The sequence below is a fragment of the Onychomys torridus genome, chromosome 11 (genome assembly GCF_903995425.1).
Source record: "Onychomys torridus chromosome 11, mOncTor1.1, whole genome shotgun sequence".
Taxonomy (NCBI): Eukaryota; Metazoa; Chordata; class Mammalia; order Rodentia; family Cricetidae; genus Onychomys; species Onychomys torridus.
Genome location: NC_050453.1, coordinates 59,028,584 through 59,048,014, shown reverse-complemented (window position 1 = coordinate 59,048,014; position 19,431 = coordinate 59,028,584). Strand labels below are relative to the sequence as shown.

General features: G+C 47.5%; 2 protein-coding genes across 2 annotated transcripts; both read left to right on the top strand.

Annotated features, from left to right (window-relative positions):
• Nucleotides 1–2,100: 2,100 nt before the first annotated feature.
• Nucleotides 2,101–5,016, top strand: LOC118592823 (alpha-1,3-mannosyl-glycoprotein 4-beta-N-acetylglucosaminyltransferase-like protein MGAT4E). Its single transcript, XM_036201922.1, has 3 exons — nucleotides 2,101–2,229; nucleotides 3,008–3,164; nucleotides 3,887–5,016. The coding sequence occupies exons 1-3, from the start codon at nucleotides 2,122–2,124 to the stop codon at nucleotides 5,014–5,016; spliced, it is 1,395 nt and encodes a 464-aa protein (XP_036057815.1). The 5' UTR covers nucleotides 2,101–2,121.
• Nucleotides 5,017–13,165: 8,149 nt separating this feature from the next.
• On the top strand, nucleotides 13,166–19,030 carry LOC118593081 (NADH-cytochrome b5 reductase 1). Its single transcript, XM_036202324.1, has 9 exons — nucleotides 13,166–13,247; nucleotides 13,505–13,654; nucleotides 13,782–13,854; nucleotides 14,336–14,442; nucleotides 14,849–14,978; nucleotides 15,659–15,742; nucleotides 17,051–17,136; nucleotides 17,804–17,903; nucleotides 18,228–19,030. The coding sequence occupies exons 1-9, from the start codon at nucleotides 13,233–13,235 to the stop codon at nucleotides 18,398–18,400; spliced, it is 918 nt and encodes a 305-aa protein (XP_036058217.1). The 5' UTR covers nucleotides 13,166–13,232; the 3' UTR covers nucleotides 18,401–19,030.
• Nucleotides 19,031–19,431: the final 401 nt, after the last annotated feature.

The following is a 19,431-nucleotide window of genomic DNA, read 5'->3' as shown; positions in this document are numbered from 1 at the left end:
GATAGGCAGCAAAGCTACACAGAGAAAACCTGTCTCGAAAAACAAAAAATAAAAAATAAAGGGAAACTTCAGAGGGCTACTGCACACTTCTAAGTCCAAAGGAGAGCTGGATATTTGAGTACAATTTCATGGCAATCCACCAGGTATCACAGACGGCAGGTGGGAACACACAGTGCTGACCGGCCCATGGGGCCCTCTGATAAGGAAGGGATAACTCAGAATCCACACTTGTTGACTCAAACTAGCAGGTAACATTCCAATTGCAAGTCACAAGACTGAAAGGCTGGTTTTAAAACTATGTCCCCACCTCACTGAGTAGCAGGTGCCTGATGTAAGGCCAGATTGACACACAGCACCCATTCAGGCTGAACAATGGTTGTCAGGTGAGGTTTCCTGGGAGGAGTGACTAGCTACAACAACCTCAGAGAAGCCACTCTGGGACTACATCCTTCAACATTAAGGTTTGTTTTTTTTTTTCTTTTTCTTGATTTCAGAGAAAATTCTTCTCCAGTTAACCCTCGAACAGCATTTTCTGCTGCTCAGAAAGACTTCAATAGATTTTGCACTGAAAATTTGGTGAAGATGTGGTCCTGAATAGAAATTTCTGGTTCCTTCCAGGTTTGTATGGATCCCTGCAGTCCACCGTGATGTAGATACACCAAGTCCTTCTGACTTCACCCAAAACCTTGTCTATCTACTTAACATAATCCTGGAAAGGATCAGGGCCCAAAAGTAAGTATAGAATTGAGAGATGAGATCTAATTTAATTATCACTAATCCCCACAGGAAGACGTTGGCTTGAATTTTATACTTGGGAGGGAATATAATTAACACTTAACCCTAAACTTCCTCTTCATTTAAACTTTGTTTTGTTTTTTGAGACAGGGTTTCTCTGTGTAGCCTTAGTTATCCTGGAACTCACTCTGTAGACCAGGCTGGTCTTGAACTTACAGAGATCTGCCTGCCTCTGCCCCGCCAAGTGCTGGGATTAAAGGTGTGTGCCACTACCACCCCAGCCATTTAAAAAAAAGTATTATGTAGGCTGGACAGGCTCAGTGGTTAAGAACACTGGCTGCTCTTCCAGAGGACCCTGGTTCAATTCCCAGCACCCAGGCAGTGGCTCACAACCATCTGTAACTCCAGTTCCAGGGGATTCAACACCCTCTTCTGTTCCCTACATGCACCAGACACATATGTAGCACACAGACATACTTGCAGGTAAAATACCTAAACACATTTTAAAAATAGTTTATTACTATCACAACCTGCCAGTGACCATTGCCAAGGAATGGAAGTTGAATTTGAGATTGAACAGAACCAGAGGACTCTAGGCTAGTACCTTTACCAGAATTCTGTGAAACTTTTATTCCAGGCAGCTTACAGAGAAACAGCAGCAAACATACTATTTCTCATCACTATCACCAGATGTGCTCAGGCTGCAGGAGGTCTCACGGTGAAATGGGGACTGTTTACATAATGTCTTGAGCACACTAAGCTGCATTGCTGAGGAGGAGGGAGGAAACATCTTGCTGAGGGCATTTCTCCCAAGGGAGTAAACAAAGGTCTATGGGAACAGAGTTCACACAGCAGGAAAGTGCCAGAAAGTCTATTACCTGCAGGCGACATGTTACACTTGTGAATTTACTTCTTTCTTTCTTTCTTTAAGTATGTGTATACACATATATAGGCACATGCACATGATGGCATCTGTGTGGAGGTCAGAGGACAATTTCCAGGAGTTGGTTCTCTCCTTCCACCATGTAGATCCCAGAGATAGAACTCAGGTCATCAAGCTTGCTAGCAAGCACTTTTACCTACAGCCTCCGTTTCCTCTTCTTGCAAACATATCCTCTCCAGTTCACTTGGGAGCATAGAGAAGGTAGGAGCTCTGCAGAATGAAGCCTTTGTGTGTTATCTTTCTTGAGATGGCTAAAAACAGGGGCAAGAGAAAATTTGTACGAAAAACGTTAAGACAATAATCGAGTATTGGGAACGCTCAGTCCAGGAAGGGTGGGCTCAGGACAATGGCATGCCACACAGGAAGGGCACCCCTGCTCTCTGAGTGGGAGGCCCTTGGGATCTACTGCTGCTCAGCTTCCTTCCACAGTGGCTCCTGGAACCATGCAAGGCTGCCTGTGGAGATATATCAGAGTCATGGCATCCTTCGTCATCCTGGGATTCTTTATTGGAGAGAATAAATCAGCACGTGTCGAGTATAACACATCGCTGGTGAGTACTAGGACTAGAGGCATCTCCACCCTTCACAAGAGAGGGTTAAAGGCTCTAGGCTCATCATGGCAGTGCTAAAGGAGAGGGTATAAGGAATCTAGACAGTGTCAGAGAGGAGGTTACCTTTGAACTGGACTTGGGACTTATAGGATGTGGGAAGGGCAGGAAGAGGAGCAGGCATTCCAGGCATAGAGAGAGCATAGGCACCTTCAGAGGAGGTGTTGACCAGCAGGACACAGGTGATGAGGAACACCTGTCTGCTGCCACCTCCTCAGCACACCTACCATAGCAGATAATATCGGAAGTAACTTCCTCCAGTGTGAACCTCAGCACACACCCAGGGCAGCTGAGGCTTTGGGCAGCAGAGCTGTGTATAGTGAGACTCAGCAAGTGAGTCTCAGGCTGAGGCAGCATGGAGAAGACGTTAAAGACAAGGCCAGGCTCTGTCTTTCAGAACCCAGCAGAGGCCTGAGTCAAGTTTGACAATGTTTGCCAGCTTGACCCACGGTAAAGAAATGACATGTGGGCAATGGCTTAGTGGGCAGGTTCTCACTCTACAGGATTCCAGGGCCACATGGCTGTGGCTGGCAAGTTCTGGGTTGGGGGGGATGCGGGAGGTCATGACTAGGAGGGGAGAGCAGAAAGCTGGGTCCTAACAGATTCCATGTGATGGATCCTGGGGTCACCCAAACTGCCCTAAAGAGGACACATGCCTAGTTGTCTCCAGAGGATCCTAAGAATCACCCTTGGGGCTGAAGATATATCATCTTGTATTCAGCATGAAAAGAGGAAAATAATTCAGCAGATAGCTCAGGAGCAAATCAGCTCTGAAATCAAGAACCACCTGAAATACTTCACCAAGATGCAGAAAAGTTCTGGTGTACTCCAGCATGCCAACTACACATTCCTGGCTGGAACCTTTCTCCAGGGAAAGTGTGAGTATGTGGAAGGGGCCACTGGACCTGGAAATGGCCAGGCATTGTCTTTCATCTGGAAAAGGAGAGTAGGGTCTAAAGGACTGAGGGCCAGCCAGTACAGGTTTCCACTTAGGTTCATTTTCCTCCTACCTGATCCCCCTTGAATGCCCAGCAGGACCAAAAGGCCAGAGTGACACTGTGAGGGAGCCCGTGGTGATGTTCATTCATGCCAGGCTTCCGGGGAAGGGAAGATGGATGGAAGAGGAACCAGGAAGACTGGGGTAGGGGTGGAGGAAGAAGCGGGTAGTCACAAAAGAAGGTAGTGTGAACTCAGCGGCCACTGAACTGCACAGCTCAGTGAACTGGACTGGCCAGACATGTGGAGGATTTAAAGGGACTTGAGGAGGCTCTAGTCCAGGACTGGGTAGTCCACAGTAGTTGAGATAACTCTAATGGTCAAGGCCAGGCTAAGAGAATTGGCTTCATGGCAATAGCTACATAGTTCCATACCAAAGAGAGCCTTACCCTCTGTGAAGCATCTCCTATGAGCCTTTCAAGATATTGAGTGAGCTAGTGAGACTCAAACCTTTGAGCAGGTATTCACCTCCCACAACCCTATACTCCCAGGAGAAGCTGATGCGAACCTGGCTTGGGAACTGGCATTAGGTGAAGGGCTGGGAAGCAAGTCCTGTGACCCACCTCCCTTGCTGAAGTACTGAGGGTGTCTCTGTGTTCCTCAGGCCTGCTGACGGTGGGGATCTCCTCAGTGCAGCGTACCCCTGGGAGTTACCTCTTGGACACCCTGAAGTCTGTGTTCCAAGCTTCCACAGAACAAGACTTGGAAAATATGCTGGTATTGGTCCTTCTGTCAGACACTGACCCCAAATGGCTCAACCAAACAGTTGCCAACATTTCAGGTCTCTTCCTGCCACACATTGAATCCGGGAGGCTGGCAGTGGTCCACGGTCTGCTTGGTGGCTCCTTAGCAAAGAGCATAAACCATACCTCACCTTGTGAAGCGCTTTATTCTAGGCAGAAAACGAATTCTGCCCTCCTCATGAATTTTGCCAGCAATCTCTCTGACTACTTCCTGTTGCTAGGAGATAATGTGATGTGTGCACCCAGGTTTGTGTCTGACATCTACTGGGCAGTGTTAGCCTGGGAAGAGCTCCCCTGGGTGATCCTGGACTTCTCTAGCATGAAGATCTCTGGGAAGGTTTTCCACACCAGGGACCTCCCCCGCCTGGTCTCCTTCTTGCTCCTCTTCCCCATGGACGTTCCCACTCACTTGCTTCTCTCTGAATTCAGTCTTCTCCTGTCTCAAAATGTTCCAATTCACTTCGGTTCCTCCATCTTCTACCACATGGGCAGTTACTCTGAGTTTGAAGACACATGCTTTCCTGTGGGGCAAGACAAAGACTTGGGAGAACCAGACAACCCTGTTGCTACTGTCTTCACGGACATGTTCTCATTTTGGAATACAATTCCACAGTATGCCTACATTCTCAATGATGACTGCTTATGGGTCATGAACCCTGTAAAAGGCAACTACTTACTGGTGGTCCTGGATAAGCCACAGAAAATCATCCGGGTAGCAGTATGGACAGGCTCTGCTCAGACTAAGTTGAACTACTTACAACAGGGGCAGATATTGCTGGGCTATGACCCCATGGACTACCCCAAACGCTGTGCTCACTATACCTTAGTAGGACCTTTGGTGAGAGGTCAGTTGGACCAGATGGTATTTTATGAGGAAGATTCTGTGATGGAGATTAGTTGTATAAAGCTGCTGGTGACAGCATCTCTTGAGTTCCCCATAAAAATCATACAGATCAGAGTCTGGACGGAAGGGGGAAAAGAGGAGGATTAGAGGTTCTGGGGGATTTCTGCAAGGACTGGGTCTAGGAAGAGAGAAATAAATCCATCTGTTGACCAAGTATTCTCCTCCTTGTGAATACAGTACTTACGCAATTTAGTCTCCAAAGTGGCCCCCTCACTGGTTGGTTCTTGTAAACTTGACACACAAACCTAGACATGTCTGAGAAGAGGGAACCTCAACCGAGAAAATGCTTCTGTAACACTGGCCTTTAGGCAAGCCTGTGGGGCATTTTCTGAATTGGTGGTTGATGGCACAAACAAAGGTGAAGTGCTCCTAAAACATCACAACAGCTCATCCTCTGGCCTCCTTATGTGCACACGTGCGCATGCACACACACACACACACACACACACACACACACACACACACACTCTGTGCTAGGAAACCAGATGTCATGGCCCATGCCTATAATCACAGCACTTGTGGAGGCTCAAAAATTCTCAGTTACCCTCAATACATAGTAACATAGCAAGAGCTATTACATGAAACTCCAGTCTTAAAAGGGGGATGGGGTTAGACATGATGGCGCACACCTTTAATCCCAGGCCACCCTCATCTACAGAGCTAGTTTCAAGATAACCAGAGCAACAGAGAAAGACTATTTTAAAAAGAAGAAGAAGAAGAAGAAGAAGAAGAAGAAGAAGAAGAAGAAGAAAGAAAAAAGGGCAAAAATTAAAAAGATGTTAATTCTCTAATGAATAAGAGATGAACCTCAATTTAAAAAAAAAAAAAATGCTGTCTGTTTTCCCTTGAGTGATCCTGGACTTCTCTAGCATGTTTTCCCATTGTCTACCTTTTCCTTTAAAATATTTTTTTGCCAGGCAGTAGTGGCGCACGCCTGTAATCCCAGCACTTCGGAGGCAGAGGCAGGCAGATCTCTGTGAGTTCAAGACCAGCCTGGTCTACAGAGCTAGTCCAGGACAGGCTCCAAAGCTACAGAGAAACCCTGTCTCGAAAAACCAAAAAAAAAAATTTTTTTTTCATGCAGTATATTCTGATCATGGCTTCCTTTTCCTCATTTCCTCCCAGGTCCTCCCCACTTCCCCACTACCCCAACTCCATGCCTTCTTTCTCTCTCTCTCTCTTTAGAAAACAAAGAGCAAAATAAACAAACAACCCAGAATAAAACAAAGAGAGAAAAAGAAAAAGAAAAAGCGCAAGACACACACACACACACACACACACACACACACACACACACAAACCCATATAAACACAAAATCGGAGACCATAATAGCTAAGCAAAAGACAAGTAAGGTATATTTAAAACAAAAGAAAACAAAACAAAACAAAACAAAAAACAGCTGGGCAGTGGTGGAACTTTAATCCCAGCACTAGGGAGGCAGAGGCAGATGGATCTCTGTTGCAGGATGTTTGTACACTGTGAAGATGTATCTTTGCCCAGGCACTTTCTGATTGGTTTAATAAAGAGCTGAATGGCCAATAGCTAGGCAGGATAGAATAGGCAGGACTTCTGGTGAGAGAGGGCGGAGAGACACCAGTGAGATGGGGAGCAAGTGCTGTACTGAGGAAAGGTAAAAGCCACGTGGCAGAATGTAGATTAATAGAAGCAGTTATAAGTTATAATTAAGTTATAAGAGCCAGTTGGGGACACACCTAAACTAAAGGCCAAGCTTTCATAATAATAAATCACTGTGTCATTATTTGCGGGCTGGTGGTCCAAGAAAGTACAACAAGAAAGCTTGCTACAGATCTCTTGAGTTTGAGGCCAGCATGGTCCACAAAGCAGGTTCCAGGACAGCCATGGCAACACAGAAATAACCTGTCTTGAAAAAACAAAAAACAAACAAAGATCAACAGAAGCCATTATGAAATGAAACATCTCCAAAAGTGCCATTGAGTTTGTTTTAGGTTGGCCATCGGCAGCTGGGCACAGGGCTCCCCTTAGATGTGGTTTGTCTACACAGTGAGACCGTGCTGGAGGAAACTGAGTTTTTCCTTTTTGAGGAGTTGGCAAATGGAGATAGCTTCCGGAAAGAAGCGCCTGCCCACTTCATCTCCGGGCGCGGGGAACCCATCTAAGAGAGCTGTGCGTTCCTGTGCGCGCTGTCAGCGTCTCTCTGAGTTCACACACGTGCGGGTCCTGTTTTGTCTGGAAGGCTGTTTCCTTGGTGTCGTCCATGCCCCCTGGCTTTTACAGTCTTTCCTCCTCTTTGTCTACTGTTTTTTAAACTTTTCTCAAAGCTAGAGAAACGAGGACTTCGCATAGTCAATTGCTTTGCACTGCAATGTTTATTCTCCTTTGCATTAGAAAAAGGATGTTGGGAGAGACTTGGCAGCACACACCTTTCATCCCAGCACTCAGGAAACAGAGGCAGACTGATCTCCAAGTGTGAGACTACCCTGGTCTACAGAGAAAGTTCCAGGACAGCCAGGATTACCCTGTGTAGTCCTCAAAAAGAAAAAAAAGAAGAAAAGAAGAGAAGGAGGGGGGGGGAGGAGGAGGAGGAGGAGGAGGAGGAGGAGGAGGAGGAGGAGGAAGAAGAAGAAGAAGAAGAAGAAGAAGAAGAAGAAGAAGAAGAAGAAGAAGAAGAAGAAGAAGAAGGGGCTAGAGAGATGGCTCAGAGGTTAAGAGCACTGACTCTTCTTCCAGAGGTCCTGAGTTCAATTCCCAGCAACCACATGGTGGCTCACAGCCATCTATAATGACATCTGGTGCCCTCTTATGGCATGGAGGTATACATGCAGAACACTATATAAATAATAAATAAGTAAATCTTAAATAAACAAACAAATAAATAAATGAGTTCTGGAGATCCAAACCCTGGAGTTACTGGTAATTTTAAAAAAAGAAAGAAAAGAAAGAAAGAAAAGAAAAGAAAAGAAAAAGAAAGAAGGGAGGGAGGGAGGGAGGGAGGAAGGAAGGAGAGAATGTTGGGTCAGCAAGGTGTCTCAGGGGGTAAAGCTTGCTACTGAGCCTGATGTCCTGAGTTCAACTCCTGGAACCCAACAAGGTGGAAGGAGAGAACTGATTCCTGCAAGTTGTCCTTTGTCACTACACACACACACACACACACACACACACACACACACACACACACACGCACACACGCACACACGCACACACACACAATCTCTCTGTTTCCCTCCTTTTCAAAACAAATGAACAAACAAAAACAGAATGTCATGAGAGACCATGTGCACATCATTAAAAATAACTAATTCAGCCAGGCATGGTAGTACACACCTTTAATCCCAACACTTGGGAGGCAGAGGCAGGAGGATCTCTGTAAGTTCAAAGTTAGTCTGGTCTACATAGTGAGTTGCAGATCTCCAGGCCAGCCAGGGTTACATAGTGAGATCCTGTCTTAAAAATAAATAATAAACAATACACTTACATTATCTTTTTTTTTTAAAGACTGTGTCCCCCAGGGAAGGCTCTGTAAACCCCCTGGCCTTGAGCTCATAGAGATCCACCTGCCTCTGTCCCCCACCCCAGGCCTCCAGTGATAAGATTAAAGGCATGCACTTCCTTATTGGCTTATTACTTCTACGTGGTGGTTTTGTCTACATGTATGTCTGTGAACTACATGTATGCATGGTGCCCACAGGGCCAGAAGAAGGCATCCATTCCTGGAACTGAAGTCACAGGTGGTTATGAGCCACCAGGAATTGAACTCAGGTACTCTGGAAGAGCATCCATCTTGCTGACCCTCTGGCTTTTTTATTTTACTTTTTTATTTAGATTTTTTTTGGCGAGTGAGGGGAGGAGGGTTCAAGACAGGGTTTCTATGTGTAGCCCTGGCTGTTCTTGAACTCTCTCTGTTGACCATGTTGGCCTTGAACTCACAGAGATTCACCAGCCTCTACCTCCTAGTACTAGGATTAAAGGTGTGTGTGCCACCGCAGCCACCACCACCTCGCAGCCACCACCAACCTACCCCAGCTTTTTATTTAGATTAAAAAAAATAATTTTTAGTCATGTGTCTGTGTACTGGTGTCAGTATATTCACATGAGCGCATGTCCCTGCAGAGGTCAGAGGCATCAGATCTCTCTGGAGTTGAGTTATAGGCATTAATGAGTCACCTGACATGGGTGCTAGGAACCATATCTTGAACTTAGGACCTGTACCAGAGCAGACCACGCTCTTAACCACTGAGCCATCTTTCATCCTTTCTGTTTTGTTTTGTTTTGTTTTGTTTTTTAGAACCAGGCTGCAAACAGCCCTGGAAGCTAAATCTCTTTCTCCAGGGTCCAGGGCAGGTTTGTTTATAAAGACAGCAACTCCCTCTGCAGAGATTTAGAGGCTGCCTCTCCAGTGATATTGAAGCAATGAGAATTCTCCTTCCTCCCTAGAGAAGATCTGTTTGTTCCCTAACCAGAATAATAAAGATAATGTCTCCCCGAGCCGCAGAGGTTGGGCAGGTTTGATAGCAGTCCCCTTATAAAATCAGAGCTTTCCTTAGATTAGCATGACTCAGCTGTGATGCAGAGCCTCTGTGTGAGCAGTATCCATCCAAGCCTCAGTGAATCACCCCTCACTAGATTCCCCCCGGGACTGGAGGGCAAGGGAGTTGTTGCCACATGAAGCCTGTAGTGTCTGCTCCACTAGGGAAGTCTGGCACGTCTGCCAAACAGCTCCCTGGTGTTCAGGGAGTGCAAGACTTCTTCACTTACCAGCAGCAGACATTACCTTTTCTTTTGTGTATTTTTCCCAGAGCCCTTTCTTACCTCTTTATTAGTCATACTGGTCAAAGCACTTAGGATACATAAGTAAACAGATACTGTCCCCCCTGGAGTCTGCTCCCGCACACTGAAGAGGGAGCAGAGATGTTAGACAGATATGTGAGGGTGTTCCAGAGGAGCTGTGGAAGTTTTCTATCAGGGGAGTGGCACAATGCACTAAAGCAATAGATGGAAGCCAGTCCCAGCACTGGAGGAAGCACCCGGCAGGTACCTGTGGGTTCAAGGCCAGCCTGGTCTACATAGTGAATTCCAGGTCAGCCAAGGCTACATGGTGAGATACCCCCCCTTTAAAAAAGTGAGTTAAGATGGGCAGTGGTGGTGCACATCTTTAATCCCAGCACTCGGGAGGCAGAGGCAGGGGGATCTCTCTGAGTTCGAGGCCAGCCTGGGCTACCAAGTGAGTTCCAGGAAAGGCACAAAGCTACACAGGGAAACCCTGTCTCAAAAAAAACAAAAAATAAAAAAAAAATTTAAAAAAAGAATTAAATTAAATCAATACATTAATTACAATTAAAGTAATTGGAGCAGGATGGAGGTGGAAATGAGATTAGTGAGGATGCAACTGCAGGAATCCGCAGAAAATGTGGTGCTTCGGCCAGAGCAACAGTAGGGAAGGTGGTGAGAAGTGGTCGGATGCTGAACATATTTAAGATCGAACCAAGGTTAGTGAAGATTGGCCGTCGGGTTCAAGAAAAGGAGCAAGACGCACTTCTAGAGAGATGAGCTGCTCCCCACTGAAGTGGAGAAGGCCTCTGTTATGTCTTCAATTTTTTTTGTGTGTGAAGGCCCTGTAACTACTTCATTAAATCTATCCCACAGTGCTTCATGATGTCTGTTGATACTGATATATTTATTACTACTAGAAGAGGCTGTAGGGAGGCTCAGAAGTTTTGAGAACTTACCACTTTTTCAGAAGACATGGGTTTGGTTCCCAGCACCCACATGGTGGCTCACAACCATTTTGAACTCCAGTTGCAGAGGATCTGATGTCCTTTGCTGGCCTTTGCAGGTGCCAGACACACACTTGGTACACACACATACATGCAAGCAGAATACCCATACACATGAAATAAAAAGAAATCTTTTTAAAAGAGATAAATTATTACAGCTAGAGAGATGGCTCAGTAGTTAAGGGCACTGGCTCCTCTTGAGGCCAACAAAATGGGTTGTTTTGTTTTGTTGGGTTTTGGAGACAGGGTTTCCCTGTGTAGCTTTGTGCCTTTCTTGGAACTCACTTGGTAGCCCAGGCTGGCCTCAAACTCTCAGAGATCCACCTGCCTTCTGCCTCCAAATACTGGGATTAAAGGTGTGCGCCACCACTTCCTTTAATCTGTTTTGTATTTTTTAATTTACATAAAATTGTGTGCTTATCATATACAATGTTTATATATATACATATATATATATATATATATGTGTGTGTGTGTGTGTATATATATATATGCTTATCTCTCACTAACATGTGCTTTGCCATACAAGGTCTCAAACTCACAGAGATCTGCCTGCCTCTGCCTCTGCCTCCCTACTGCTGGGCTTGTACCACCACTGCCCAGCACCCAACTATCTATTATTTTTAGGGTTTTCAGGGAGAGGGGGTCCATGAGGTGCTGAATTAAATCATTGTTTAAGCCAATATAATGATGTTTGGGGGGGGTTATTGAAGGAAAGCTTCAGTTCCCCCTTCCACACAAAACAAGGTCTCTTTTTTAAGGCTCCTTCAGGGGAGGCAGAGAAGGGGAGTGGTGCTCCAGCCTTAGAGTAATGAGCCTGGCGAATATGTAACCTATGGGATGACTGGAATGACCTGTGAGGTCTACAGGATGGTTAATATGTGATACTAGTCAGGCTGCTACTCCTGAAAGACGTGGAGGTTGGGCATGGTCTTGTCAGTCTCGTCAGCCCTTTGTGGCTACGGCCTACCTACCCGCAAGGCCTGTTGTCCTGCCTATGTGACATGGCAGTTGAGAGGATGCAGTCTGCAGAAGCCAGTCTCACATGCCTGATCCAGTGGTCCTCGTTGTGTGCCCCTTGACTGTAAGTACCCTCTCCTCTTGTTCTGTATCTCTCCCCCTGCTGCATCCCACCAGGCAGTGGAAAGGCCAGTGGTGGTCGGCCAGGAGGGGACGTCAGGGGCTCCAGTGCATCTCAGCAAGCCCAGAAAAGAAAACAAAACTTCACTTGGATCACTCACAGTTGACTGGAAACCAAGACTTCATTGTCCCCAGTGCCCTGAAGGTGTTCATTTCGGATGTCGGTAGTGTCATGTACGGACCTTTCATCCATCACTCTATCTTAAACAGCAAATGTCACTCTCTTTGGGAAACGTGTGTGTCAGAAAGCATGTTCATCTTGGCAAATGCACATACCCAGCGGCTTCCTGTGTCAGTTTCTAATTCCTGTCCCATGTTTACAATGTCAGCAGAGCTGAGTCCTAACCCCTCATGGGGCAGTGGAGCTGTCTTCTGACTTACAGCAGTAGCTGCTATCCATTTAGCATTTTGCCCTCTGACAGACATTACACTAAAGACAAGCACATCTCACCACTCCTCAGAATAACCTTATGAACCAAATGCCCAAAGATTACAAACTATATCACCTCTTGATGAAGAAATGCAGAGGAATGGAGTAAGTTGTCCAAGGTCGCAGGGCCACTAGGGGCTAGAGGCATAATTCTTGTGTAGTATTACCTGTCTTGGTGAGGACCCACGCTTGTGGGAAGCTTGACTTGAACCAAAAGGAACCCCTTGATTTTTAAAATATATTTGTTTTATCTTTGTTTTGTGTATGAGTGTTTTGCCTTCGTGTACGTATGTGTGTATGTGTGTGCACCGTGTGTGTAGTGCCCGAGGATGCCAGAAGGGGACACCAGAACTCCTAGAATTAGGATGACAGACGGTCTAGTATATGGGTGCTGGGAACCCAACCCAGGGTCCTGCACAAGAGTGATGAACTCTTAACTACGAAGCCATCTTCCCAGCCCCTCTTGACTGATTCTGATGAACTGATACTGTGAGCAGAATCAGTTGTTTTGTTTGAAGGACTAGGAAATGAAGTTGCCCTGCCAGTTTCCTGAAACATCAGCCACACAGTACAATTGTCTGGCAAGGCAACAGGCTGGGAAAAAAACAAGAATTGCCATCTGATGACTTCCTGTTCTACTTTAAGCCTGTCTCTGGCTCAACACTCCACTTTCCATGAAGTTTCCAAACCCGCTAGAAGATTTCTTATCACTCGAATTAGCCTGAATCCATGTTAGACAGAACCGTCATCCCTTCGCTTTGGGGTACTGTAAGTGGTGGAGACCAGAAAGCTAGAAAGAAGTGGGTGGGGACTGCCTAGCTAACCGCACGCATCCTTGGACCACCCAATCCGCAGGGAAGAGGCGGGCCACAGGGCCCGCCCCCATAGACCACGCCCCGGAAAGCTCCGCCCCCGGGCCCGCCCCGCGGCGCATTATGGGATCTGTCAGCCCCACTGGAGCCGGACGCAGCCCTAGGTCATGGGAATCCAACCGGTAAGACCCTTGTTCGGTGCCCTGAGCCCGGGGTCCCCGCCTCAGCTGGTTCTGGGCAGTCGGCTCCACGGGGCTGGGCAGGCCAGCCCTGGATGCCGGGGTCTCGCTGCACCAGCTGCGGGTTGGGGACGCTACTCCGCTCACTTGTGTGGCTTTGGCATTCTCCCTCGCTGGAGCTCGGATCTTCATCCCTGGTCCCCCACCCACTCCCTGGCTCTTCTTCAGCGTGGCGATCACGCCTCCTCCTCTACCCCTAGAGCCCGGTCCTGCTAGCCTCTCTGGGGGTGGGGCTGCTGACTCTGTTCGGACTGGCTGTGGGTACCTATCTGGTTCGAAGATCCCGCCGGCCGAAGGTCACTCTCCAGGACCCGGATGAGAAGTACCTGCTACGATTGCTGGATAAGACGGTAAGTTGTGAAGAAGGGGAGTAGAGTAGAGAGGGGACCGAAGTTCCCCTACTTTTAGGAATAGCATCCACGGGGGTTGGATTGCTCCAAGGGACTTTGATGAAACATTTTGTCATCCATCCTCTAGACTGTGAGCCACAACACCAGGAGGTTCCGCTTTGCCCTGCCCACCGCCCACCACATTCTGGGACTGCCTGTGGGTAAGGAAAAGGGAGTGGGGCTTCTCTCCTTGGCATCCTAGGAGGGCGAGTCACTGCTTAGCTCTTTTCCCTGTACACACCATTCCCCTTTCCTCACTTGGCTTGGAATCCTTCAGCCTGTGAGGGACCACTCCTTTAGGGTGTGGCTTCTGTGCCCCTAGACATCTCTAACCTCCAGCAGCCCTCCCTCTTTCCTGTAGGACTCATCATAACCCCCCTCCCACCCCAGCAAACACTGATTTCTTCCCTTTGTGCAAACCCTCTGCTCACCTGCTGCTGCTAAGATCCTGGTAGTAGCGGAGGGAGTTTCTCAGGTGGGAGGAGGCAGGATCTATTGCTGAGGGATCCTCCCCAAGGGACAGTCCCTTGGACTCACATCAGGAAGCAAAATATCCTTTTCTCTCAGATTTGAGTATTTTCGAAAGGTGACAGGGACATAGAACATCCACAGCAGCTTATGTAACTCTCCCCATGGTTCCAGGCAAGCATGTCTACCTCTCTGCCCGAATTGATGGAAGTCTAGTCATCAGGCCTTACACTCCTGTCACCAGTGATGAAGACCAAGGCTATGTGGATCTTGTCATCAAAGTAAGAGTAGAGAAAAGAAATCACAGGGCTGGGAAGATGGCCTACTCTTTGGGTAAAGCCCTTGCCATACAAGCCTAAGTGTGTATTCCCCAGCATCTGGACACAGTAGCTCATCCATCTGAAATCCCAGCGTGCCTCTACTGGGAGATGGGAGATGGGTGCCTGAGAATTACCATAAACTCGGAGTTTAGGGACCCACTAGCCTTTCAAGAACAAGAAAGATCCTGTCTGAAACAAGATGAAAGACACAGATCAACATCTGAGGTTATTCTCCAACCTCTCCACCCTTGCTGTGGCAGGCATGGCACACACACATTACATGTGTGCATACACATACACACACACACACACACACACACACACACACACACATTCACACACATTTTCTTCCTCTCTGCATCATCAGGTTTATCTGAAAGGTGTGCACCCCAAATTTCCCGAAGGAGGGAAGATGTCTCAGTACCTGGACAGCCTGAAGATTGGGGATGTGGTGGAGTTCCGAGGGCCGAGTGGGCTGCTCAGTTATGCTGGGAAAGGTGACTATCTGCCTTTTCCCTCCCTGCTGTCCCACTTCTGTCTCTGCAGTTCCCGGCGCAGTCTGGATGTGCGCATGCTCTGTGCCTGTGTAAGGTCTCCTAAAGCACCTCTGCTACTGAAAGGCAGGTTTCACCATGTTCACCAGCCATGGCGGACAGCCGTGGAGATTACCAAACCTGTGCTTCTCCTTCACCCCCTCAGAGCCTTCCCTCTGGTTAAGAACCCAAAGAGAAAGCTTTTAGCCCTTCCCAAGGGAACAGCTGGGTGCTGTACCATCCCCCTGGTGATTCTCTGGACCACCAGGAAACGATATTCACCCTGGCACCATGCCTACCTACCACCTTCACCCAGGGAGCAGTTCTCTGCCAGAGGGTCTTTGCTCCACACACCTTCTCTTTCCCTCACTTGGCTCTGAATCTTGCAGGCAGTGTGGGACCACTAAGTTTCTTTGGGGTGGGGCTTCTGTGCCCCTACTCTGAGAACTGATGGGAGGCAGACAGTCCAACCCCTCTGTCCTTCCCATGTAATTGTCAGGGCAGGTTTAACTCAAGCCTCTGCCCAAGTCCCAGGATCAGATTTCATAGCAGCTGCTAAAACAACCTAGGGCATGTTTTCAATTCTGCATTTGTTTACTTAGTCCCTGTCTGAACTGACTCTAACCCTCCCCTTGACTTCTCAGGGAATTTTAACATTCAGCCCAACAAAAAATCTCCACCGGAACTGCGAGTGGCAAAGAAATTGGGAATGATTGCTGGTGGGACAGGTCTGTATCGCTGGAGGGATACTTTTGCTTATCATTGCTGGGTTTTGCTATGCAGATTCCTACATGATCTCAGGTTTTGTAATAGAGGACAAGCCATTAATCAAAGGACCCCCCCCCCATCACTGCCTAGACTTCCCCAGTAGCTGAAATCATAAGCAAGAAGAAACAAAAATAATTTTTCACAGAATGAGAGCAATAAATCAGGAGAGTTCTCCACAAACTGAGTGGATTTAATGACTTCGAGAGAAACAGGTATGAATAGTTGAGGAGGAAAAAGCCAGGCCTGGTGGTACAGGCCTGTAATTCCAGCTACTTGGGGTTTGAATCAAGAGAATCAAAATGTTTAGAATCAGCCTGGGCTACATACATAAAAACAGAGTTCTAGGCCAGCCTGGCCACTTCAGTGAGCACGTTGGTAGAGGAGCACTTGCCTAGCATGTTGGGTGTCCTAGATTCAATCCTCTGTATCACACAAAACAGACTACTACAGTACCACTGTCTATAACATACCCACTAGTCTGTAAGCAGGTAACCATGAGCCTTTCTCCTCTGCAGATGAGGAAATGGAGAGTTCCTAGAACTTAGGTTTCCACAGGGGTTTTTTTGTTTAGTTGGTTTTGGTTTTTTGGTTTTTAGAGAGTGTTTCACTGTGTAGCCCTGACTGTCCTGGAACTCATTCTGTAGACCAGGCTGGCTTCTGCCTCCCAAGTGCTGGGATTAAAGATGTGCACCACCACTGCCCAGCTACCACAGGGTTATTTAGTTAGTAATGGCCACAGCCAGGATTTAGGATTTGAATCTGACTCTGCCTGATTCCAAAGAACATGTTCTTACCCCCTATAAGCAGTGTTCCAGGACTCTTATCATTGAAACAGAAGGGAAGGGATGGTAGTGGTCTGTAATCTATGACTTTTTTTTTTTTTTTTTAAGGCAGGATCTTGTTATGTAGCTCTGGTTGGCCCAGAATTCACTCTGTCCTCACAGGAATATGACAGGGTGCTGGGAATGAAAGACATGTGCTACTGTATCTGGCCTAATCTATAATGTTTGTGTTCCTACCTCCAAGAGACATTCAGAGCAAGTGTCTTAGATTGACTCCTTCAAAGGGCTCCTACACTGTGTTCTTAGGTGAATATTAAGGCCCAGAAATGTAGGGCCTGGTGAATATGGAAGTGGAGGCCGAGTACTAGATACAACAGGAAAACACATGGAGTGTGAATGATAAGCTTTGAGATGGCAGAGTTGGCCAGCGAAGGAGCTGGGATAGAGCGGGGAGAACACATCTCACTATGGGGTATCCTCGTGCAGGAATCACCCCAATGCTGCAGCTGGTCCGGGCCATCCTGAAAGTCCCCGAAGATCCAACTCAGTGCTTTCTGCTCTTTGCCAACCAGGTTGGTTTGCTTTTCTCAGTCCCAGCACTTTGAAGTTGGCTGTGTGAATAGATAGGATTGAGAGAGAGAACTGGCCCGGTGCCTCTTGTAGTGTCTGTCCAGAAGCCCCTCTGGGAATACAGGGTCCTCTATCACAATAAGAAGGAAAGAGGGGGACCGGCAAGAAAAAGATGCAGATTTGGTTTCCAGTCCCCGCATGGCAGCTTACAACCTTCTCTATCTCCAGTTCTACAAGATCTGACACTCTTTCCTGGGTTCCAGGGGCAATGGGCACCCATGCAATGCACTTACAAACATTCAGGCAAAATACTCATAAAATAGAAATAGATACAGGGGTGGGGGGGAGAAAGAATAGAAAGAAAGGAGACCTAATATTAAGCCAAATCTCTTCCCTGCCTCCCAGGGAAAACAAGAGAAGATGGAGGTGTCTCCTGCTGAGCCTATAGGAACCTGGGCCTTCTTGGTCAAATAATCCTTTGTAATGTGTAAATGAAGGCCACTTCCTGATCCTTAGCACCTACAAGCACTGCCAGGTCTTGACTCTTCCTAGAACCTGAGCATGCTTTAGCTTTCCCTTTCCTTCTTGGTTGGAAAGTTGTCATAGCAAAGGCCTTGCCTGATGGGGGCCGAAGGTTTCTAAGACTCTGCTTCCCCATTTGCATTTCAGACTGAAAAAGACATCATCCTACGGGAGGACCTAGAGGAACTGCAGGCCCAACATCCTAACCGGTTTAAGCTCTGGTTCACTCTGGACCATCCTCCAGAAGGTATCTTGTCATTTCTGAACATCCGGATAGTCCCTCGTTACCTAAATCAAGACCTTGCCCCTCTGCGAGTTCTGGTTTCAGTAAAACAGACCCTCCTGACACTGCCAGAATCCTAACCCTGTGTGCACAGACAAAATGATGTCCTGATCCCTCTCCTTGAGGCTCCTGTTTTTTAGGTGGGTGGCGGGGATGTGGCTACAGTTGCCACTCCAACCTGAGACCTTCTCAGGAGCCCCTCTGGGTCTTCCCAGTGGTCTGCCCTGGAAACATCACCTTCTCTTGCTGATGTGGATCAGAAGCATATGTTCCCTTCCTATACTCCAGGTTGGACCTATAGCAAGGGCTTTGTGACTGCTGACATGATCCAGCAGCACCTGCCCGCTCCAGCAGAGGATGTGCTGCTGCTGCTCTGTGGGCCACCTCCTATGGTACAGCTGGCCTGCCATCCTAACCTAGACAAGCTGGGCTACTCACAAAAGATGCGATTCACCTACTGAGCGTCTCCAAGCCTCCCTGATCCCATGTGTGCATTTGTCCCTAGTCAGTTCTTGACTACCATGAGGCCTCATGCCTGGGCTAAGAGCATCAGCCTTTGGCATCTCATCCTGGATCCTGGATGCTTGCATAAACGACAGTCCTCTAGCTATGGGAGAGGCAGGTCAGGCTGAGTCACTCCCTGGAAGCCTCCCTTACCCTAATCTCCATGTGATAAAAGGTTCAGATGCAGCTCACAAGGAGCAGTCTCTTCTGTAGGGCCAGAAAAAAGGGAGTTATATCCATTTGTCATAATTCTGGCTAGTTCCTGAGAACATCATGGGCTCACCTTCTTTGTGTCTGTAACGAGAGGAATGGGAAATGTACATTGCACTCAATGTTCAGCATTTCACCCACTACTTACGTGAGTACAGGTTGAGTGGGGCCTATAGATATAGTCCTACAGAAACTGAATTATTTCCCAGAATTCTAAACCTCAGAGAAAGGAGTCTGACTACGTATTTGCATGTGTGTCTCTCAGCCCCTGCCCAGGTTAGCACGAAAAGTGTACCCACAACTTAAGACTGCTGCTTGTACAAGGGGTCTCTGGCTGTTCGAAATAAATGGAGCTGAGGCCCTGATGATCTCAAGGAGTCATTGTGTCTGGGGTCTTTGTCTCCTGATGCCTGAGGACACTGGAAGGGAAGGGCTCCCAGCACAGAATCTCCTGGGTGTTTTAAAGAGCTTCTGAGGAGTTGTGCCATGTGCTGAAATGTGAGCCGCCGCCAGACTCAGGACTCATTCCTGCAGCTGCCCTGCAGAGCCAGAGCCCAAGTCCTCCCTGGAGGCTTTAAGGGTGGGGGGAAGAAAACACATCAAGAGGGGCTTTTAAAAGTATGGATAGCCCACCCAGTGGGCTTTAATTTGGCCAGTCCTCCCCTCTTTCTGTGAAGGCCTGCCTTCACATTATTTACCTCCAGGGTACCCAGCATACAAAACAAAGGATTGCCTTTCCATTTGAAGGGACATCTGTCCCTTTAAAAAGTAACCTGAC

Bases quoted from the DNA above. Each gene is read 5' to 3' on its own strand.
- LOC118592823 (XM_036201922.1), top strand. From the start codon at position 2,122: ATGCAAGGCTGCCTGTGGAGATATATCAGAGTCATGGCATCCTTCGTC. The intron at 2,230-3,007 runs GTGAGTACTAGG...TCTTGTATTCAG, and splicing joins TCGAGTATAACACATCGCTG to CATGAAAAGAGGAAAATAAT. The intron at 3,165-3,886 runs GTGAGTATGTGG...TGTGTTCCTCAG, and splicing joins AACCTTTCTCCAGGGAAAGT to GCCTGCTGACGGTGGGGATC.
- LOC118593081 (XM_036202324.1), top strand. The intron at 13,655-13,781 runs GTAAGTTGTGAA...TCCATCCTCTAG, and splicing joins TACGATTGCTGGATAAGACG to ACTGTGAGCCACAACACCAG. The intron at 14,979-15,658 runs GTGACTATCTGC...TTGACTTCTCAG, and splicing joins GCTCAGTTATGCTGGGAAAG to GGAATTTTAACATTCAGCCC.